General features: G+C 41.9%; 1 protein-coding gene across 1 annotated transcript in view; it reads right to left on the bottom strand.

Annotated features, from left to right (window-relative positions):
- PDGFRB (platelet derived growth factor receptor beta) overlaps window positions 1–17,707 on the bottom strand; it is a 213,585-nt gene that overhangs the window by 12,538 nt on the left and 183,340 nt on the right. The window contains exons 20-22 of the mRNA XM_085617731.1: window positions 13,023–13,134; window positions 6,011–6,110; window positions 2,948–3,053 (exon numbers count right to left, since the gene is read on the bottom strand). Coding sequence (XP_085473857.1) covers window positions 2,948–3,053; window positions 6,011–6,110; window positions 13,023–13,134 — 318 coding nt within the window. The remainder of the gene's footprint in view (window positions 1–2,947; window positions 3,054–6,010; window positions 6,111–13,022; window positions 13,135–17,707) is intronic.

The raw sequence follows: 17,707 nt of genomic DNA, 5'->3' as shown, positions 1-17,707 counted from the left end.
GTTAATAGTAGATGGAAACAATGTGTTAATATTATTCAAGGTCGGACTGGGAAATAGGTTGGGACCAAAAAATAAAAGTGTCCCCCATTACCGAATCAGGTCAGCGGAAGCAGAGGCAGAACACAAAGCTCTGGGTTTTACTAGATAATCTAGCAGTACTTGTAGGGCTGGCATTTTGTATGTGTGGAAAGACCACAGGCCCTCCCCACTAGTGGAAAGTGAGTTTGCTTTTCTGACCTATCGCGGCAATAGATGATGTATTACATTCATACTATTGGAGCATTATTTATGATATATTTTACTTGAATTGTAGTGTTCAACAGCAGTATGATTATTATCGGTAATGTATTAGCGATTTTTTGTATTTATCTATTTGCCCCTTTTTTTCTTATTTCCTTATATAAGTGTTTATAACTATAGCTTGGTTTTTAAACATATTGGTAGATATGTTTATGTTTCACTTCAGTGTTGCTACGCATTGGCAAATTGAGGCAAAAACTATTGTGGGTGAAAAGAAAAATGAGCATTCAGCATGCCACTAGGCACACCTCTGACTGTTGCTGCGCAAGCTTAAATATGTATCTTTACGCACGCACAGCAAGCAGTCCCTGTTCATCAATTCCTGCTCTGACTCTATTTGACCTTGGACAAGCAATGGAGGAGGGATGCAAAGCCTTCTACAAGTGTATTCATTGTGGCTGCATTTTCACCTCCCAAAAACCCCTGAAGTCTGACACCCAGCACCTCTCACCCCCAGTAAGACACTTTGACCCGTTCCACTTCCCCTCGCAGTCCGGCTGGATTGCCCTCTCTTCACCCCCAGACACCTACATGTCCCCTCCTTTGTTCCCACTTTCCCAGGCTTCCCCAATTGCTCCTCCTCTTACTTGTTCTGGGACTACCAATCAGGAGCTCCGTGAGCTTGTGGGAGAGGACAAGAGCCATGTCTAGCAGAGCAGCAGCAAGAGTCATGTTGCTCCCCTCAGCCCTGTGCACACCTACTTGTCCCCTAGTTGTTCCTCCATGTCCCAGGCTATCCAAGTCACTCCACCACTACCTTCCTTCCCTTCCTCCCCCTGGGAGTGCTGATGGGGAGCTGCCAGTGCCGGGGAGAGACGAAACAAGTGCACCGTAACAGCAGCAGTAGACAATAAAGAGAAGCAAAAACACGTTTTTGCACTGTGTGTACACATGAGTACATGTGTGCCAGTCTGGGTTTGTTTGTGTGTGTGTTAAAGTGTATGGGCTTGTATGTGTGTGTGTAGGTCTGTGTGTGCACAAGAAAGTCTGGGAATGCATATCTGTATTTTGGTGTCTTTGTGTGCATGAATGTATATGTGCGGGTGAGGAGTGAGTATATTGTCCCCAGCCCCTGCTGTGAATATTTAGGGATAGACACAATGGTGGGAATTCATGACAAAACTATGGCCCTGGCACAATGAAGGCAATCCCTGGAAACATGCTGACCCTGGCCCTGCAGTTGTAATTCTGGGCACCATGCTGACCCTAGCACAATGGCGGTAATTGCTGATAAAATGCTAGCCCTAATAAAATGGTGGTCATCTCTGGCACAGTGATTCTAATCCTTGCAACAAATTGGTCCTGGCACAATAGTGGCAATCCCTTCCAAGCTAGCCTGTGCACAATGGTGGTGAATCACAGTAGAATGTGGGCCCTTGATCACTGGAGGTAATCCCTGGCACCATGCTGACCCTAGCATTATGCTTATAACCCATGACAACTCGATGCCCCTGGCATATTAGTGGTAATACCTGGCAACATTCTGGCCCTGGAACAATAGAGGCAATTTCTGGTAAATACAGGTCCTGGCGCAATGGTAGGAATCTCTAGCAACATGTTGGTGATTACCAGCATGACACAACGTGATTTGTTCCCATGAGGCACAGGGTCAGACTGATTTGCATATGTCCATGTCTGAACTGGGGTGGCAGAGTGGGCTAAAGAACGGTGGTGGATTAAACCCAGATCAGTTGACTGGGGGTGAGTGCTTGCAATGTTCAACACTCCGTGCATCATTTCCTTTGGTTTTACAACGTGATTACCAACATGACACAATGTTGGTAATCACTAGCATACTGACAGACACAGGCACAATTTTGTAATTTCTGGCAGGATGCTGGTCCAGGCACAGTGGTGGTAATTTCCAGCAACATGCTCATTGTGGCACAATGGTGGTGACCCCTGCTATTTTGTGGGCAGCCAAGGTATGATGATGCCAATACACAAATATAAATAATTTTGAATACATTAAAGGTCGGCATGCTCAGAGAAGACAAGTACCAGTGCAAGTAAACATACGTAGAAGGTATGTTAGTGTACATGCTTAGCAAACCTCTCCAAAACCCAAAACTAATGTCTTTGCCATTCCTCAGATTTTTTTGGGGGGGGTGGTTGGACAAGGGGGAACCTATTGCATTTACGAATGCTTGCTTCTATAATGACATTGTGATAATGAGTGATAAACGTCTACTAACATTTTTAAGCAACAACCTTAACCTTAAGATATTGAAAGTAAGTAAATCAACAAAATGTTTTTAAACAACTGATATACACATATTTATTCCTCCTCAATAAATCCCTTCTTAGTCTAACCCCCTGTCCTTCAGTAGTAGGAGTATATGGAGGAAATATCATTCTACAAAAATATTGTGGATACAATTTTGATTATTAAAACATCGCGATGGTAAGTATATACAGGTAAGTAAAGAGTTTATTGTAGTTAACTACACATATATGTACCTTGACAATATATAAACATACCTTCAAGGTATGCGGATGCCGTTAAGAATAGTAAATATTTACTTAACTATATTCTTAGTTTCTTGCTATTTTGGTTCTCGATGTTTAGGTTGTGTTATGTTTGAAGTACAATATTCATGGCCTCGAGATTCTGACACACAACTATAGTAGGCCTAGTTCATCATACCTCTTTGAAGTCTTGCCCCAGTAGATTCCCCATCAGTTGCACTAACTGGGTGAACGATGGCCTTGCCTCATACTTCTCATCCCAACACTTGCGCATGATTTCATAGCTGCATGAAAGAGGAGACAGTGAGCCTGATTACCACATCTTCCTTTAATTCTTTATTTGCAAAGTATTAGAAGTATTTCAAGTATAAACGGAGTAAATAGTAATATCTTATGATACGTCGGATAAATACGCACTTTTGGTGGATGCATACATTGGTGATGTGTTGAGAAGTGATGGATAGAACAGGAGATAGAAGATTTAAATTAGAAAATTACATACGTATTTGGATTGCTTTTTGGGGGATTATTTGTCATGTCTATGTAGGCAATTTAGGGACACATTTGGGGCATGATTTGGAGCAAGATGGCATTGATGGGTTTTTAGGTGTAGGAGTTGGTGTGTGAGAGCAGCAGTCTTGGATGGCATCAGGGAAAGAGTGGCCTGAGATTAGCATTATTATTATTATTATTAAATTAAATGTATAAGGCGCACAGCTACCCGGAGGTTTCCCGGCGCACGGACGGTTTGCAGATAGAACGGAAGGGCTGTTTTACTGGCTGAAAAACCAGGTCTTCAGGACTTTACGGAAGCTTTTATGGCAAATTTCGTGGCGGAGCGGGGTAGGTAGTGAGTTTCACAGCACAGGGGCCAGGTACGAGAAAGAGCGTCCACCCATGTGAGAAAGCTTGAATCTGGGAACTGTGAAGTTGACTTGGGATGCGGAGCGAAGAAGGCGGGGCGAGAGATAAAGCTGGGCTAGGGAGCAAAGGTAATGGGGTGCTGTGCCCAGCTTGATCTTATGCATGTAACACAAGGCCTTAAATTGTGTACGTTGCTCAATCCTGAGCCAATGGAGATCACGCAAAGTGCCTGAAATGGAGGATGTTTTAGGTATCTGGCAGAGTAGCCGTGCTGCAGAATTCTGCACCACCTGCAGCTTGCGTATTAATTCCTCATTTGCTCCTAGATAGAGGATGTTGCCGTAATCAAGTCTAGATGTGATTAGGGCCTGGATGACTGTCCTTTGAGTGGATTCAGGCAGCATCCATAATATCTTGCGGAGCCATTTGAGAATAGTGAAGCAAGTGGACGTGGTCTTGGCTACTTGCTGTTTCATGGTCAGCTGATCGTCAATCACTATGCCCAAATTGCGAGCTGTTTGTACTGGTTTAGGGAGTTCACCCATTTCAGGTGGCCAGTGGCGTGGGCCCCAAAGATCTTTATCTTTCCCCATGATCAAAACTTCTGTCTTGCTACCGTTTAGTTTTAACCAGTTAGTGTGCATCCAGTTGGCGATTTTAAGCAACCCTAGCTGTAAGGAGGAGACGCTGGATTTGTCATTGGCGGATAAAGAAAAAAGAAGCTGGGTGTCATCAGCATAGGAGAAGATTGACAGCCCAGCCTCTTCCGCGATGGTAGCTAAGGGGCTGACGTAAAGATTAAATAGCATAGGACTAAGTATCGATCCCTGAGGCACTCCATAGGGAGAAGCATAGGTCTTTGAGCAAGCCGAAGGAGAGAAGACCTGAAAAGTCCTGTCGGTGAGGAAATTTTTGATCCACTCTAATGCTGATCTGACAATTCCCAGAGACTGGAGTGCTTTAAGGAGGGTAGGATGGAATACCGTATCAAAGGCGGCACTCAGATCAAGTAGAATGAGTGCCACCATTTCCCCTTTATCCAGAAGCCGGTGTATTGTTTCGGTGACTCCTAAGAGAGTGGACTCTGTGGAGTAGCCGGCTCTGAAGCCAGATTGGGACTCGTGCAAGATGTTATTGGATTCCGCAAACCGTGTGACCTGTTGATTCACGTGTTTTTCCAGGACTTTAGAGAGATCAGGGAGGAGGGAAATTGGGCGGAAGTTGGAGGGCTCCGCTGGATCCACATTTGGTTTCTTCAAAAGAGGAAGAATCATTGCGTGCTTCCATTCTGCCGGTAGGATGGCTTCTCTCAGTGAGGCGTTAAGTAGCTCCATGAGCATGGCAGGTGTTCTAGTGCAGGGACTAAGTGGACAGATTGGAAGCAGAAAGGAGTAATTGGGGACAGGGAGGAGATGAAGATTAGCAGAGAACAGTAAATGGATGGAAGTGTAACAGCAGGGGGACTTTAGCCCTACATCTCACAGACAGTCAACCTACCTGCTTTCTATAGTGGTCTGCAGATTGATGTGGAAGAATAAAAAAGTAAATGTGCTCGTAGCTTTGTCAATGGATGTGGAGTAGTGCTTTTGGAGATCGACGAGCAGACTACCACAATAATACAGATGATATGTTTTTGAGTGACTTGTGGATTTGAATTGTGAGGGCAAATGTTTTATGGTATTGCAGAACTGGGAAAATGTTTTTGTGGACATAAAAGAGAGGGTATTCTAGATGCATAATCAAGCCAAATAACACTCCAAGAATTCAGACTGTTGAGGAGGGAGTAAAGGTGGGAGTAGTTGGGGATGAGATAGGATAGAAAGAGGCTGAAAAATAGAGGTCTGTGGTTTAACTAAATTAAGCATAAATTAACAGAGGGCCATCCAGTGGAAGATAGCGGGCAAGCAATTTGCGAGTGTGGATGAGGTGAGATTGATAGAAACTTCTATGACAAGAGAAACGAAGGAACATGGTACTGAGGGAAGGGGTCTATGGTGAGACAAGCAGAAAGCCCTGGTCCAAGCCCTGGGGAATGTCTACTGCGGGAGAGTGTCAGTGTACTCAACCAGAAAACTGGGGAGCTATACGATAGGTATAAGGAGATGCCATCAAGAGTAGCCCTGGCAATGCAACCGGATGCAAGAGTGCGATCAGCAGCAGTCAACAGTGTGGAAAGAGGCAATTAGGTCACAGAGGATAAGGATGAATGAGAGGAGGTTGTGGTGAATAGAAGTGATAAAGATGGATATGTGAGACACAGCTTGCTCTTCGGAATAGAGCTGAAAAGGGTTAATTATGTACTTTTAGAACAGGTGCATAGTAAGCTGGTCGAAGGCTAGCTGACCTGTGTGAAACCGACAAACATTTAGGAACTCACATGTCTTCCGATGCATGAACAGGCTTGGACATCCGATACCCTCGTTTCAGTGCATTGTAGAACTGCTCATTCATGGGCAGCTCAGGGTACGGAGTCCCACCTAGGAAAGTGGGAAACAGATACACATTAATGAGATTCTGACATGACTGACATTTTGGAAACAGTGTTTTTCTCCTTCCTGCCTCAGACCAGAGAACCGCAAGCTTGTCCAGTCCTACACCAGCAGCATCTAGACCAGCGTCAATGCCTCCAGCTCCATGAGCCTCGCTACCACACCTTAATTTCTCATATAGCACTCGTTAAGTATAGGCTTTGAGGTGTGGTGGTCTTTGTGCTTTTAACCATTTGCATACAGAATGTTTCTACTCTTATGATCAACATTTTTCAGAAAGACTTCTGTGTAGTGCAGTTAAATATGTTCACCCACTTTTGGCCCAGAAGTGTACTGCAATCTGAACGTTCCAGCCCCACCGTGAGTAACAATTTAGCTTTCTATCTTTCAACTGTTCAGCTTTCCAAAACTTCCCTCTTTCCATGTCAGAGTCTGGTAATTCGGAAATTAACATAAAGTGCAATGCATGGTGGCCCGATTCATGAAACAATTTATGCCCTACATTCTTAGGTGAAAATGGCTAAGGAACATGACCGGCCATTATCCACAAAGGGACACTTGTCAGATGCAAAGGGTTTTCCCTACTTCACAATTCTTGTCCACTATTGCACAGATATATTGAGTAGAAAACCTCAAGCGAGGGGAGGGTGTAGGTCAAGGCATGGATTGCCTTGTAAATCTGTGAACACCCACAAACTCTTATTTGCTCCTTTCCCATCTTATAAAGGGTTAGAGTTTTACTGCCGCAAATGATTGAAGTAACTTTACTTCTAGTGTGGAAAATAGAACCGATCACCCCCTAACTTGGCTGGGGGCACAAGGAGGAATTTCTCTATGTTGCAGTCATGTTATCAAAGCTATTATAGAACATGTCATGAGTGATGTACTTTGTGGGGTAATTAGCAGTGCGTGGTGGAGTTACTTTACATCATGAGTTATAGTTATTTGAAATAACTATATCTAGTGAATTTCAGTTTTTTCTTTTGTTTAAAATGTTACGTTCTCACTGAAATGTTCACCTAACTATAATGCTACCTTAACATTTGCTGTTTTCAGTGAATTTCAAAGGTTTCTTTAATGTAAAGTAAGATATAATTACAGTTCCTAACTGTGATGTCACTTACCCTTTGTTTTTGTTTGTGGATTTCAAGTTTTTTTTTTTAACATAAAGTAATATTTTATCACCACTTGGCCAGACCCTGCATCAGACCCCTGCAGGCAGCCAACCCCATGCCGCTCATGGTCTTCAGTCGTGTGCGGCTTTCGGATCGCTGCATTCAACCTCCCCTTACAGGCGGCCACACCCACGCACTCAGAGAGACTTATTGACTTTGTCAAAGAGTCACAACACCAAAGTATAAAAAATAGGACTATTGGCTTTATCAAAGGGTGAACATACCTATATACATCTGATCTATCATCTTTCTCCAAAAATCACCAATATTTGGAATCAAATGTATAGTTCAGTAATTATAATTTTTTTCAATGCCCATGAGTCGTTCTTTTAACATTGTTTTTATGATTGCATTTTGTGGGCTGAAAAACATTCAAAGATAGATTTACAGAAATGTTGCTGCTTTTATTTTTTAAATAAAACCAACATGTCTCTGAGTATTTTTTGAACATTTTTCAGCCCACAACATGCAATCATCCTCAGCTGGAAATGCACACAAGCCTTCCATGTGACACCAAGCCTGTCAATTTATATGGGGCCACTGTGTGTCACACAATATCAGCCCCCTTCACATGGCCACCCAGTAAAGAACTGATATCATATAGTGGAACCTAAGGTGAGCTACAAACCACGTCAGAGAGTAGATTTCCCGATGTTTTTAAACGTACTGCGCAACCAATATCCATTACGTGTTTGGAAACTAACCCAGGACATTGGTGTCAGCATCAGAGGCCGTGCTCCTCAAAGAACCCCACCCCGCTCTCAATCTGAAAGGTTTTTAAATGTTGGCAGGTCTGTGTTAATAATCTACAGGAACAGCTCTGAGAACAAAAATAAGTGTAATTTCTACACCATTGAGAATGTAAACGGATCAAAAAATTGTGTTGGGGAGGATTTGGGTTGAAATTACAGTGAGTCATTAATCGTAATATGACTGAGGTAGACCGATTTTTATCTAATTTAGCTGAAAACAAGTACATTTCTGAGCGAAACTGCTAGCTGTCAAAGTTCCCACTACATTTGAATCTCTCAAGGTTTCAGGCTGAAAAACAATAATCACAGTGGATTCACATAATTTAATTCCATACAATTATATAGATTGTACCAATGCATATCACAAATATTTCTGGGCATATTAGCAAGGAAGTGGCGGAGAGAGGCGCTAGTCTTCTTGGCTTAACGCCTCTCTCCGCCACTTTGGAAACGCAAGGCTGCACCATATTATCAAGGATATGGTGCAGCCTCGTGTTTCCCCCTGCGATGGCGCTAAGTTTTACAACTTAGCGCCAACGCAGGCACCCTTGCACCAGAGTGCAAGGGTGACTGCGAGTAGGGGGGTTTGTATATGGACAGGAAGGTGTCCCTTCCTGCACATAAACAGACCTAAAATGACAGTTTGTAACTTACGTGTGTGCTGCTTCATGCAGCACGCATGTAACTTACGAAATGGCATTTTTTTTAAAAGGTTTCTTTATGTACAGGAAGGGACACCTTCCTGTACAAAAACAAACCATGGCATTTTGCTTTTTTCATGTGTGCTGCATAAGGCAGCACACATGGAAAAAGCAAAAAAGAGGAGAAATAAAGCATTTCTGCTCTTTTCGCATCTTAAGACCAGGATTTTCCTGGTCTTAAGTTCAGCGCTGCCACCTATTATCGCCACCCTTGATAATAGTTGGCAGCGTCGAATTCAATGGGTGTTGCGGTGGAACGCCCACCGCAACACCCACCGCACGCCCCTTTCATGCTAAATTTAGCGTTAAAGGGGCACTATTATCAAGGCAGCGTTAAGCCACTTAACTTGGCTTTAAGCCAAGTTAAGTGGCTTAACGCTGCCTTGATAATAGGGAGTTGACCCTATCGCCACCACAACATCACAAAAAGTGACATTGTGGTGGCGATTGGGGCTTGATTATATGCCCCTTCATTTTTTATTTAAAGCGCTACACACAAATATTAGCCACTCTGGAGCACTTTGCATAGGGTAACAAGGATGTCACTGAGGTGTGGTATGGGAAGTTGCACTTTTGAAGACTGGATTTTCATTAGTTCTATCTACCAAAAATCATCTTGGAATTGCATAACAGCCATGTTTTTACTTATCTTAAATGCAGAAAAGGTAACTAAAAGAGTGACAATACTAATACCTACATTACTTGTGTGGTATTTTTATACCAGTGTTCCACACATGTGAGAAACATTTTTACTCGCAACAGCAAGAAGAAAAGAGACTGGGAGTACAATTATAGGTCTTGGCAGCTTCTTCCTTCACCAGATCAAATGCCAACGGGAGGTGGGGAAGTACTGAAGGCTTAAAGATTTCCACTTTGCAGCTTACTTCATTTGAAGTGAGAACAGCTCTTCACAGGGCAAGCCAGTGTTAGAAGAACAGACAGGTGACCTTACACCAGATCCTCCTGTTAGCAGGAAGTCCAGGCTTGGGAAACATGGTCTCATTTTTCATGATCTGACACTATTGGCAAGGGCCAGAGAGGGGAACCAAGAGCAGCAAAAAATGCTCAAACCAGCCCACCTCCCTCTCTCTTCTTGCTCTAGCTCTCTCTTTACATCCATCCATTCTCTCTCTCTCCTCTCCCTTGGATTTCTACGTCTCCACCTCCTTCGCTCCTTCTATCTCTTTCTGTCTTGAAACCTCCCCAGGCCTGAGGAAATTAACCTCTGCAGATGGGAAAAGTGACAGAGGCACCAACAGCGGCCTGGGGCTTTCAAAAGCCGGCCTCCAATGGGAAACAGCGTTTACATCGCATGCTTTAGATTGCATGCCATTACAACGCGGTTGTTACAGCGACCACGTTGTTAAATCGCGAACAATTACATCGCAAGTCGTTACATCCACTTGCTGTAGGGGGCAGAAGGTGTTGGATTTACAATCCAACACCTTCCCTGCTTTTACACAAACTGGAGTAGAAAAAGTAAATTATACTATTCCTAAATCCAGTGCACCCCCTACAGCAAGTCGTTGTAGCGACTTGCGATGTAATGGTTTGCGATGTAACATTGCGGTCGTTGTAACGACCGCGTTGTAATGGCATGCGATGTAAAGCATGCGTAGTAATGACATATATTCGCCTCCAATGGCTCCAGTCCACCAGGGAGATCCAGCTGGAATAAAAGGCCTGTCCGGCCCTGGTGTTAGCTGTAGTTTTTTTTATATAACTGTGTATGCTGCATTCACTTGATGTTACTTTGAATTTATCACTCCTCCCACTACTATTGCCCTGTGTTTCAGGATAAGGAAATGTGTAATTTTTCCATTTGAACAAGCGGAGGAGATCAGGAAAGATTCACTTAATAGAGGTTTAGGTTGACCACCAATGAAGAGGTCAGCTTTGCAGAGTAAAAACAGATAATCTCAGTCTTTCTTTTGCTCCATGCCATCCTTGTGGCCAGCATGCAGCATACGTCAAATTCAAGGAAGGGAACTAAAGTGCCAAAGACCCTGGCCACGTGGCGATTCCAAAATATTGTTAGGTGTGTCTTTGAGACGCTTTTTATCTTTCTCGCCAGCCTTATGAAATCAAAGAGATTCTTACATAAATAATAGTTAACAGCTTGGGTCAGCTCTCTCTGTCCTTTGTCTGCTTAAATGTTCCAAATTAGCTTCTGCCCACAACTGTATGTAGCATGGGGCAGTAGGCAACCCACTTGTGCATTTTGCTATCTTGTACTATGAATGGTAGCAATTGTCCTAATCTCATGTGTACATCTGCTCGAAAAAAGAAATGCATGTTAGTGTAAGAGCTGGTGAGACTGTGCTGTACTTTGCCAGTGCTTTTTTTGTTTCGCTCCTTATCCTTTAGTAGATATTTTTGTGAACTTTCTGTGTTTCAAATATGTCTTCAGGTTACAGTAATTGAAAGACAAAAGTACCTTTTTTTTCCACAATAAGGATCATGTTTTTCTGTCATGAGCATTAAAAATAAAAAGAGGTTTCTATGCCTGTTTTCAGTACTATGCCTTCTAACGGGTAAATGTACTGTTTTCTGTTACAAGAATATGCAATCACCATTTCTTTTACATTTAACTTTATTATTGTAAGCGTATGTCCCCTGTGGCTGCATGTTTTCTGTTTTACTTCTTTTTTATGGCATATGCTTGCAATAAAAATACAATTAAAACAAAAGGCCACCAGCTTTCCTCGTCAGACTTATTGGCTTTGGCAATGATGTTTAAATGTTGTCTGCAATCTGTGTAGAACTGATAACACAGACAGTCATTTACAGTAGGAAAATGGTATGGCCATTTAAATGTAAAAGACTCGCAGGAACATGCTGTGCTGCACTGCTACTAGACATCTAGCACACTTGTAATTTGGTTGTTGCGTCGGGCATGAAATGTTTGAAAAGATGTTTGTAGTAATTATACCAAGAATAATAACTTCGGGGCATATTATCAAAAAACGATGTTAAAATTATCGCCACTTTAGCAGCAGAAAACTGCAGAATTCGCATAGAAGCCTCTGTTCTGGTGTCAACATGGGCTTCTATGGGAATTCTCTGCGGCATATTCGCAAGCCCATTATCGCCGCTTTAGTGGCAGTTTTCTGCCGCTAAAGCGGTGATAATTTTAACGCTGTGCTTGATAATATGCCCCTTCTTTCTTATTGATTGAATAGTAACACACTTCTGCTGCACCAAAGCGCTGAGAACAACAGGCGTTATTATTATTCATTTTAATGTTACTGTGTTTACAGATCCCAGTAGTCATACTTACCAGGTTGAAAAATCGTGACCTGCAGATTACAGCATGAGTGAAGAGTGTTTAACTCACTGAGCCATCTTGTCCGTTATGCCCGCTTAATGTATATCAGAAATTATTCGATTTCTTTTTTTTATGACAGATGTTGTAACTTATAAGACTGGAGAGGATATTATTTTCATTTATTGTCTGCATTTGCATGATTTGTCAAAATGTTCAAGAAGTGTTCATGTGTTTAATCTGTGGCAGAGATCAAATTGGAGAGCTTGCTGGGAGGTCAAAAGCTGTCCTAAGTCTAGAATTATTTCCTCGTGATTTCAGCACTCCAGGATCTTTGCCCCAGACATTGGCAATGCCGTCTCTGTATCAGAAGATGAACACGCTGAGAGGCAGTGCCATAGGAGAACCAGTCACACGGGTAAACTTCAGATGGCATTGGATGATTTTTATGTGGCATATGAAAAAGGCTGAATACGTTTCCGTAAAATAGCTAAACATGTTGCTTGTTGTGAGAGTGCCTGGAATATTTAGTGTATGAACAACTTTCACCATTTAACCGGAGCATCATGCATGTAGAGACTGTGAAAATACAAAAAGTTAAATGCAGATGGCACAGTGAGTGAAAATGATGAACTGGAATGTAGAAGTAATCACCGGTAGCTGAATTGAATGAAACCAATTATGTGCATATTAGAAGGATATCCAGGATGAAGCTGTTCTGTATTCACATGCTGTGCATTACACCGTCTTCTAGTAGTTGGGCCCAGAAGAGATTATTTACAAAATCTTTACTCATGGGCATTCCCTTTGCCATTGTGAGGATTTTTGATCTCAGTCAGTGTGACCAATCTCGATTCAAGACATTGATTACAGTTTAGCAATTTTTAAACCAAGTGATTCAAATTATGCTAATTTTCCAAACATAAGTATAGCCTTTGCCATATACAAACTAATAAAAAGGATATTTAGAAATCCCTGAAGAGACTCTCTACAAAAGCCATACTCACCTAAGGTAAATATTTCCCATAAAAGAATGCCGTAAGACCAAACATCACTCAACGTTGTGTAAAGGTTGTTAAAGATGCTCTCCGGTGCCATCCATTTTAGGGGCAAAAATGTCTGTAAAGAAATAAAAATAAAAAATAAAATACTAGCAAACTCAGGCATGGATATATGATGGGGTCTAATAGTGACCCACATTTCTTTCCCACACTGGTCAATGTTCTTTCAAGAGGGATGATGCACACGTTTCTTGATTGCTCTAGAGATCAAACAGCAGGTTGTTCTAAAAGGTTGGTAGAGTTGGAGCAGAAAAAACTGTTTGCTTACCTCTAACAGTAGTTTTGTAGGGTGAGTCAATCCGGAACCCACAATTCCGTCAATCATAGAGAGATCACTTTCAGACTGCATTTTTTCCATTGCATCATGACCTGTTATTGTAGTCTCTTACATTATATATGACATTTAACAAATATATCAATTTATGTTACTTTAGTTTACTATGATTCCATGTTGCACCCACCCATTCCATCATGGAGAGTCTGTGGTTGGGGTGATAGAACCAGACACAATAAATTCAGCTCAAATACTGTATGAGTGGCTCCAGGAAGATTTTTATATCCTACTACCGCTAAGAACAACAAAACAGGACAAAAGAAAAAAAGCACCTTAGATGAATGCAGAACTCAAGATCAAACAACAAATTGTAATGCCTGGCTCGAAACCAATAACTATCAAAACAAACTCCACATACACACACTTAACAGAATATACAAGTCAGCAAACAAAAAAGCTAACAACCAGGTACTATTGAAACAGAACTCAAAATGCTGAATGTGTAAATAAAGAATTTTACAAAATGTTCACTGAATTTTGTAAACATAAATGCACAGAAGGAACTCATCCAATTTCTCAAGAATTTACTGACAAACTGGCAAATCATTACACAACCAAAGCAAACATGTTGGACTCCTATTTAAAAGAAAGGTAAACCAACAGCACTAACCCATTTCCAAGAATCCCCTCCAAGAGTAGACTAATCCAGACTCTACATTCCTTCAAACAACTTTCAGAAAGTGAATTTATGGATCTTGTCAAATCAAGCAGGCCAGCCGGCTGCCCTTCTGACTCTTCTCTACAATAATTCTTCAAGGACATTCTTTTAATTACCTGTGCTGCCACACCAGTCAGAAACATTATCAATAATTCCTTAACTAAAGGGATCTTTCCAAAAGACTTAAAAAAGGCATACATATGCCCAATAGAAGAAAACAGACCTGTACTCACATGGCCCAAACAACTACAGACCGATTAGAAATTGACCTTTCCTGGGCAAACCGATAGAAAGAGCAGCATTTACCAAGATGTCACAATTCATTGAAGATAACTCCATACTATCCGACTTCGAAACAGGATTCTGTCCAACAAGAGGCACAGAATCTGCCCTCATCACAATTACCGGAACCGAGTCACAGCACTACTTGTCTTGGACCTTCCAGCTGCCTTCGACACAGTTGTTAATCACATTTTAATCCAAAGACTCTACGAAGCTGGCATAGAGGGGACTACACTTGACTGGATCACATCCTTCCTTCACAACAGCACAAATATCATCCATACTCCTGGTTTCTCAACCAACCCTTACTTCACAAAAGCTGGCATCCTTCAAGGCTCTATCATCTCACGAATGCAACATCTACATAAAGTTATTAATGACAATGATCAATGAATTTGAGCTCTTATGCTATAACTACGCAGATGAAATACAAATACTTAAACTGGAAAGCCCTAAAGATATTGGAAACTCAACAATCTTCAGTTGCCTCAGAGCTGTTGATCAGTGGATGACATGGAGCCATCTCAAATTGAATGCGTCCAAAACTGAAATACTTACATGTGGAGATTAGAAAAATTATGACCCCATTGTGCCTGGCCTGATGATTTGGAACCACCTCCTAAAATATCCAATAAAGTAAGAAACCTTGAAATTACTATGGACTACAAGCTATCAATGATTACCCAAATGAATAAGTTAGCAAGATCAAGCTTCTTTACTATGAAAACTCTGCAACGCATCTTCCCTGACCTAGGATTTCTACACAACGTTCAAGCTACTAACTCTCTTGTACTGTCTAAACTTGATGACACCAATGGTCTCTACCACGGATAATCTTTATCAAATATGAAAAGACTACAATGAATTCAGAACTCTGCTGCCAGACCACTCCTACATGTAAAGCCACATGTCCACGTCTCCCCTGCCTTGAAGGTCCTATATTGGTTACCAGTTGCAAGAAGATCCAACTTCAAGCTGCTTTGTGTTACCCATGAACCAATACATGGAACAGGACCGCTTTTCATCAGGAATAAAATCACCGCGCCTCAAAATCCCAGCTTGCAAGAAACAAAAACACAGGTGGTACTTCTTTCTCTGTTCAAGCAGCCAAACTATGGAATTCCTCACCCGTAAACATAAGATTCACAGATAACTATCTTATCCTTGGGAGGAAAAACTCAAGAGTTGGTTCTTTCTTACATGAGCACCAAACTCAAAACACAAATGTACAGCATATGCCTGTGTATGGAATTATGTATAATTTGATTACATGTATGTATTCAGAAATGTGCATTTCTTTGAAAAAACATATATACTACTTATGGTTTAAAATATATAGATATTCTTATAGGTTGCTTAACAAATGTATATATTACTTATGGTTAATATATTTATAGTTGCGGAGTAGCATGCTACTCGCCGAAAAGCACTTCAGTGCCTCGTCTGGGGTAGTAAGTGCTACATAAATACAATTATGCGGCAAAATCATATATAAGAGAATTATGTGGCAAAATCACATCAGTGAACGGCAAACTCAGTCGCATGTCAGCCATGTATTGACTGGTCCCTATGCGCCTTTTAGGGATACAAGGCCACTGATTCCCTATCATCCGGTCAGTGTGTGGTCACACAGCGGCCATTGCAAGCTCTGAATGCTTCATGGTCCATTACACCAGTAATTCTCCCTTCATTAATACTGCGCACACCTTCTAATAATGCCACGAAGTCTGCCTTAACACAGAGCGGATTTTTGAGGTCCCGGACAATGGACGCAGACCTTCAAAGCCCTGAACTCCCTTTCTGTAGTAATCTGCCAAGGCTGGATTCTGCACAGATTAAGGCGAGGTCCCTTCACCTCCTTGACTTCTATGATGCGTCTGCCCTGAGCATGATGCGGTGGCTAATCTTACACTCAGCAGGAGACGTTTCGCTTCTGAATGTTTGAGCAGAGAACAGCGGGCTAATGCTTTTGTGTTATTTGCTTTCTCTTTCTGTTTTTTCATGTTTCTATTCTGGAAAGGGTCCCTGTTTGCAGAGCACACCGTGGTATCGAATTCCATTTTAGTGAATTCGGGAATCTTAACTGGCAAGCCTTCTCCATTAAATAAACATCAAGTTGTTTTTCCACGTTCTTCCTATAAAACCATCATTTATCTGAATGTCAAAAAACAATTCATGCATGAAATTTAGGACGGTTGTAATGTGTGCCCTCAGGCCACTGTCCAAGAAACCCATCAGTGAGCCCTAGCATCAGCGACACTCACTGGGATAATTCCAGCCATTTTCATCTCGTGCCCGGTTCCTTTCAATCGAATCCAAAAGCAACATGTCATTCATATTTAGAATTCATCCAGAGATATAAAATGTTTTTCATGTCACTGGATGGAACAGAAAATTGCTGAATTTGCCAATGAAACAGTGAATGTAATAACGGATGAAATTACAGTGTGTGCCAACAAGGTAAGGGGCATATCAACAACAACCGGCGATAATTATCGCTAAGCGCACTTAGCGCTAGGATAATTATCGCCGGGTAGCGTTGATTTTTATCGCTGAGATAGCGTGCTATTAGCAACACTTATCTCAATAGCGATAAAAATCCTAACGCTAAGTGGCTAACGTGAGATTATCGCTGGAAACCCAGCGATAATCTCACGTTAGCTTGTTGATAGGGACAGACAAACTTAGCCATGATATCCTCCTTCCATAGGATTCCATAGGAAGAGAAACAATACCTGTCCAAAAGAAGTATATATGGGCCTAAAAAATAGGTCCCTGGTCACCATCTAGGCGTGCCCTTTCATTCTTTTATTATAGTCAGTCTCAGGGCCGTGTGTATGAATCGTGTTATTGAATCCCACAGTCCGACGACTGCTTTAAGCTTGTTGTCCTCTGGGCACTAAAGGTCTCAAAGAAGCGCTCCATGGAAGCATCAGGCATAGGGAGCAGTTGTAGTGGGACCTGAAGAAGAGAGATTACTGCAGACAGTACCATGTCCTGGGTATGGTCCAGGCAGAAACGGACACACACTCCAGAAATATGTTCTTATTTGTTTTTCTGTGTTGTGCGTGGACTACACAATTATTTGCGAGTCAGGGGCAGACTAAAGATTTAGGGGCATATCATCAAGGACCGGCGATAATTATCGCTAAGTGCACTTAGCGCTAGGATAGTTATCGCCGGGTAACGTGAAATTTTATCGCTGAGATAGCGTGGTATTAGCAACGCTTATCTCAAAAGTGATAAAATTCCAAGAGCTAACTGCCAAATGTGAGATTATCGCTGGAAATCCAGCGATAATCTCATGAAGTTTGGCGATAGTTTGTTGATAGGGCAGGGCAGACTTAGCAATGATAT

Source organism: Triturus cristatus, chromosome 7, assembly GCF_964204655.1.
Source record: "Triturus cristatus chromosome 7, aTriCri1.1, whole genome shotgun sequence".
NCBI classification, from domain to species: domain Eukaryota; kingdom Metazoa; phylum Chordata; class Amphibia; order Caudata; family Salamandridae; genus Triturus; species Triturus cristatus.
This window is presented reverse-complemented; position numbering and strand designations above follow the sequence as displayed.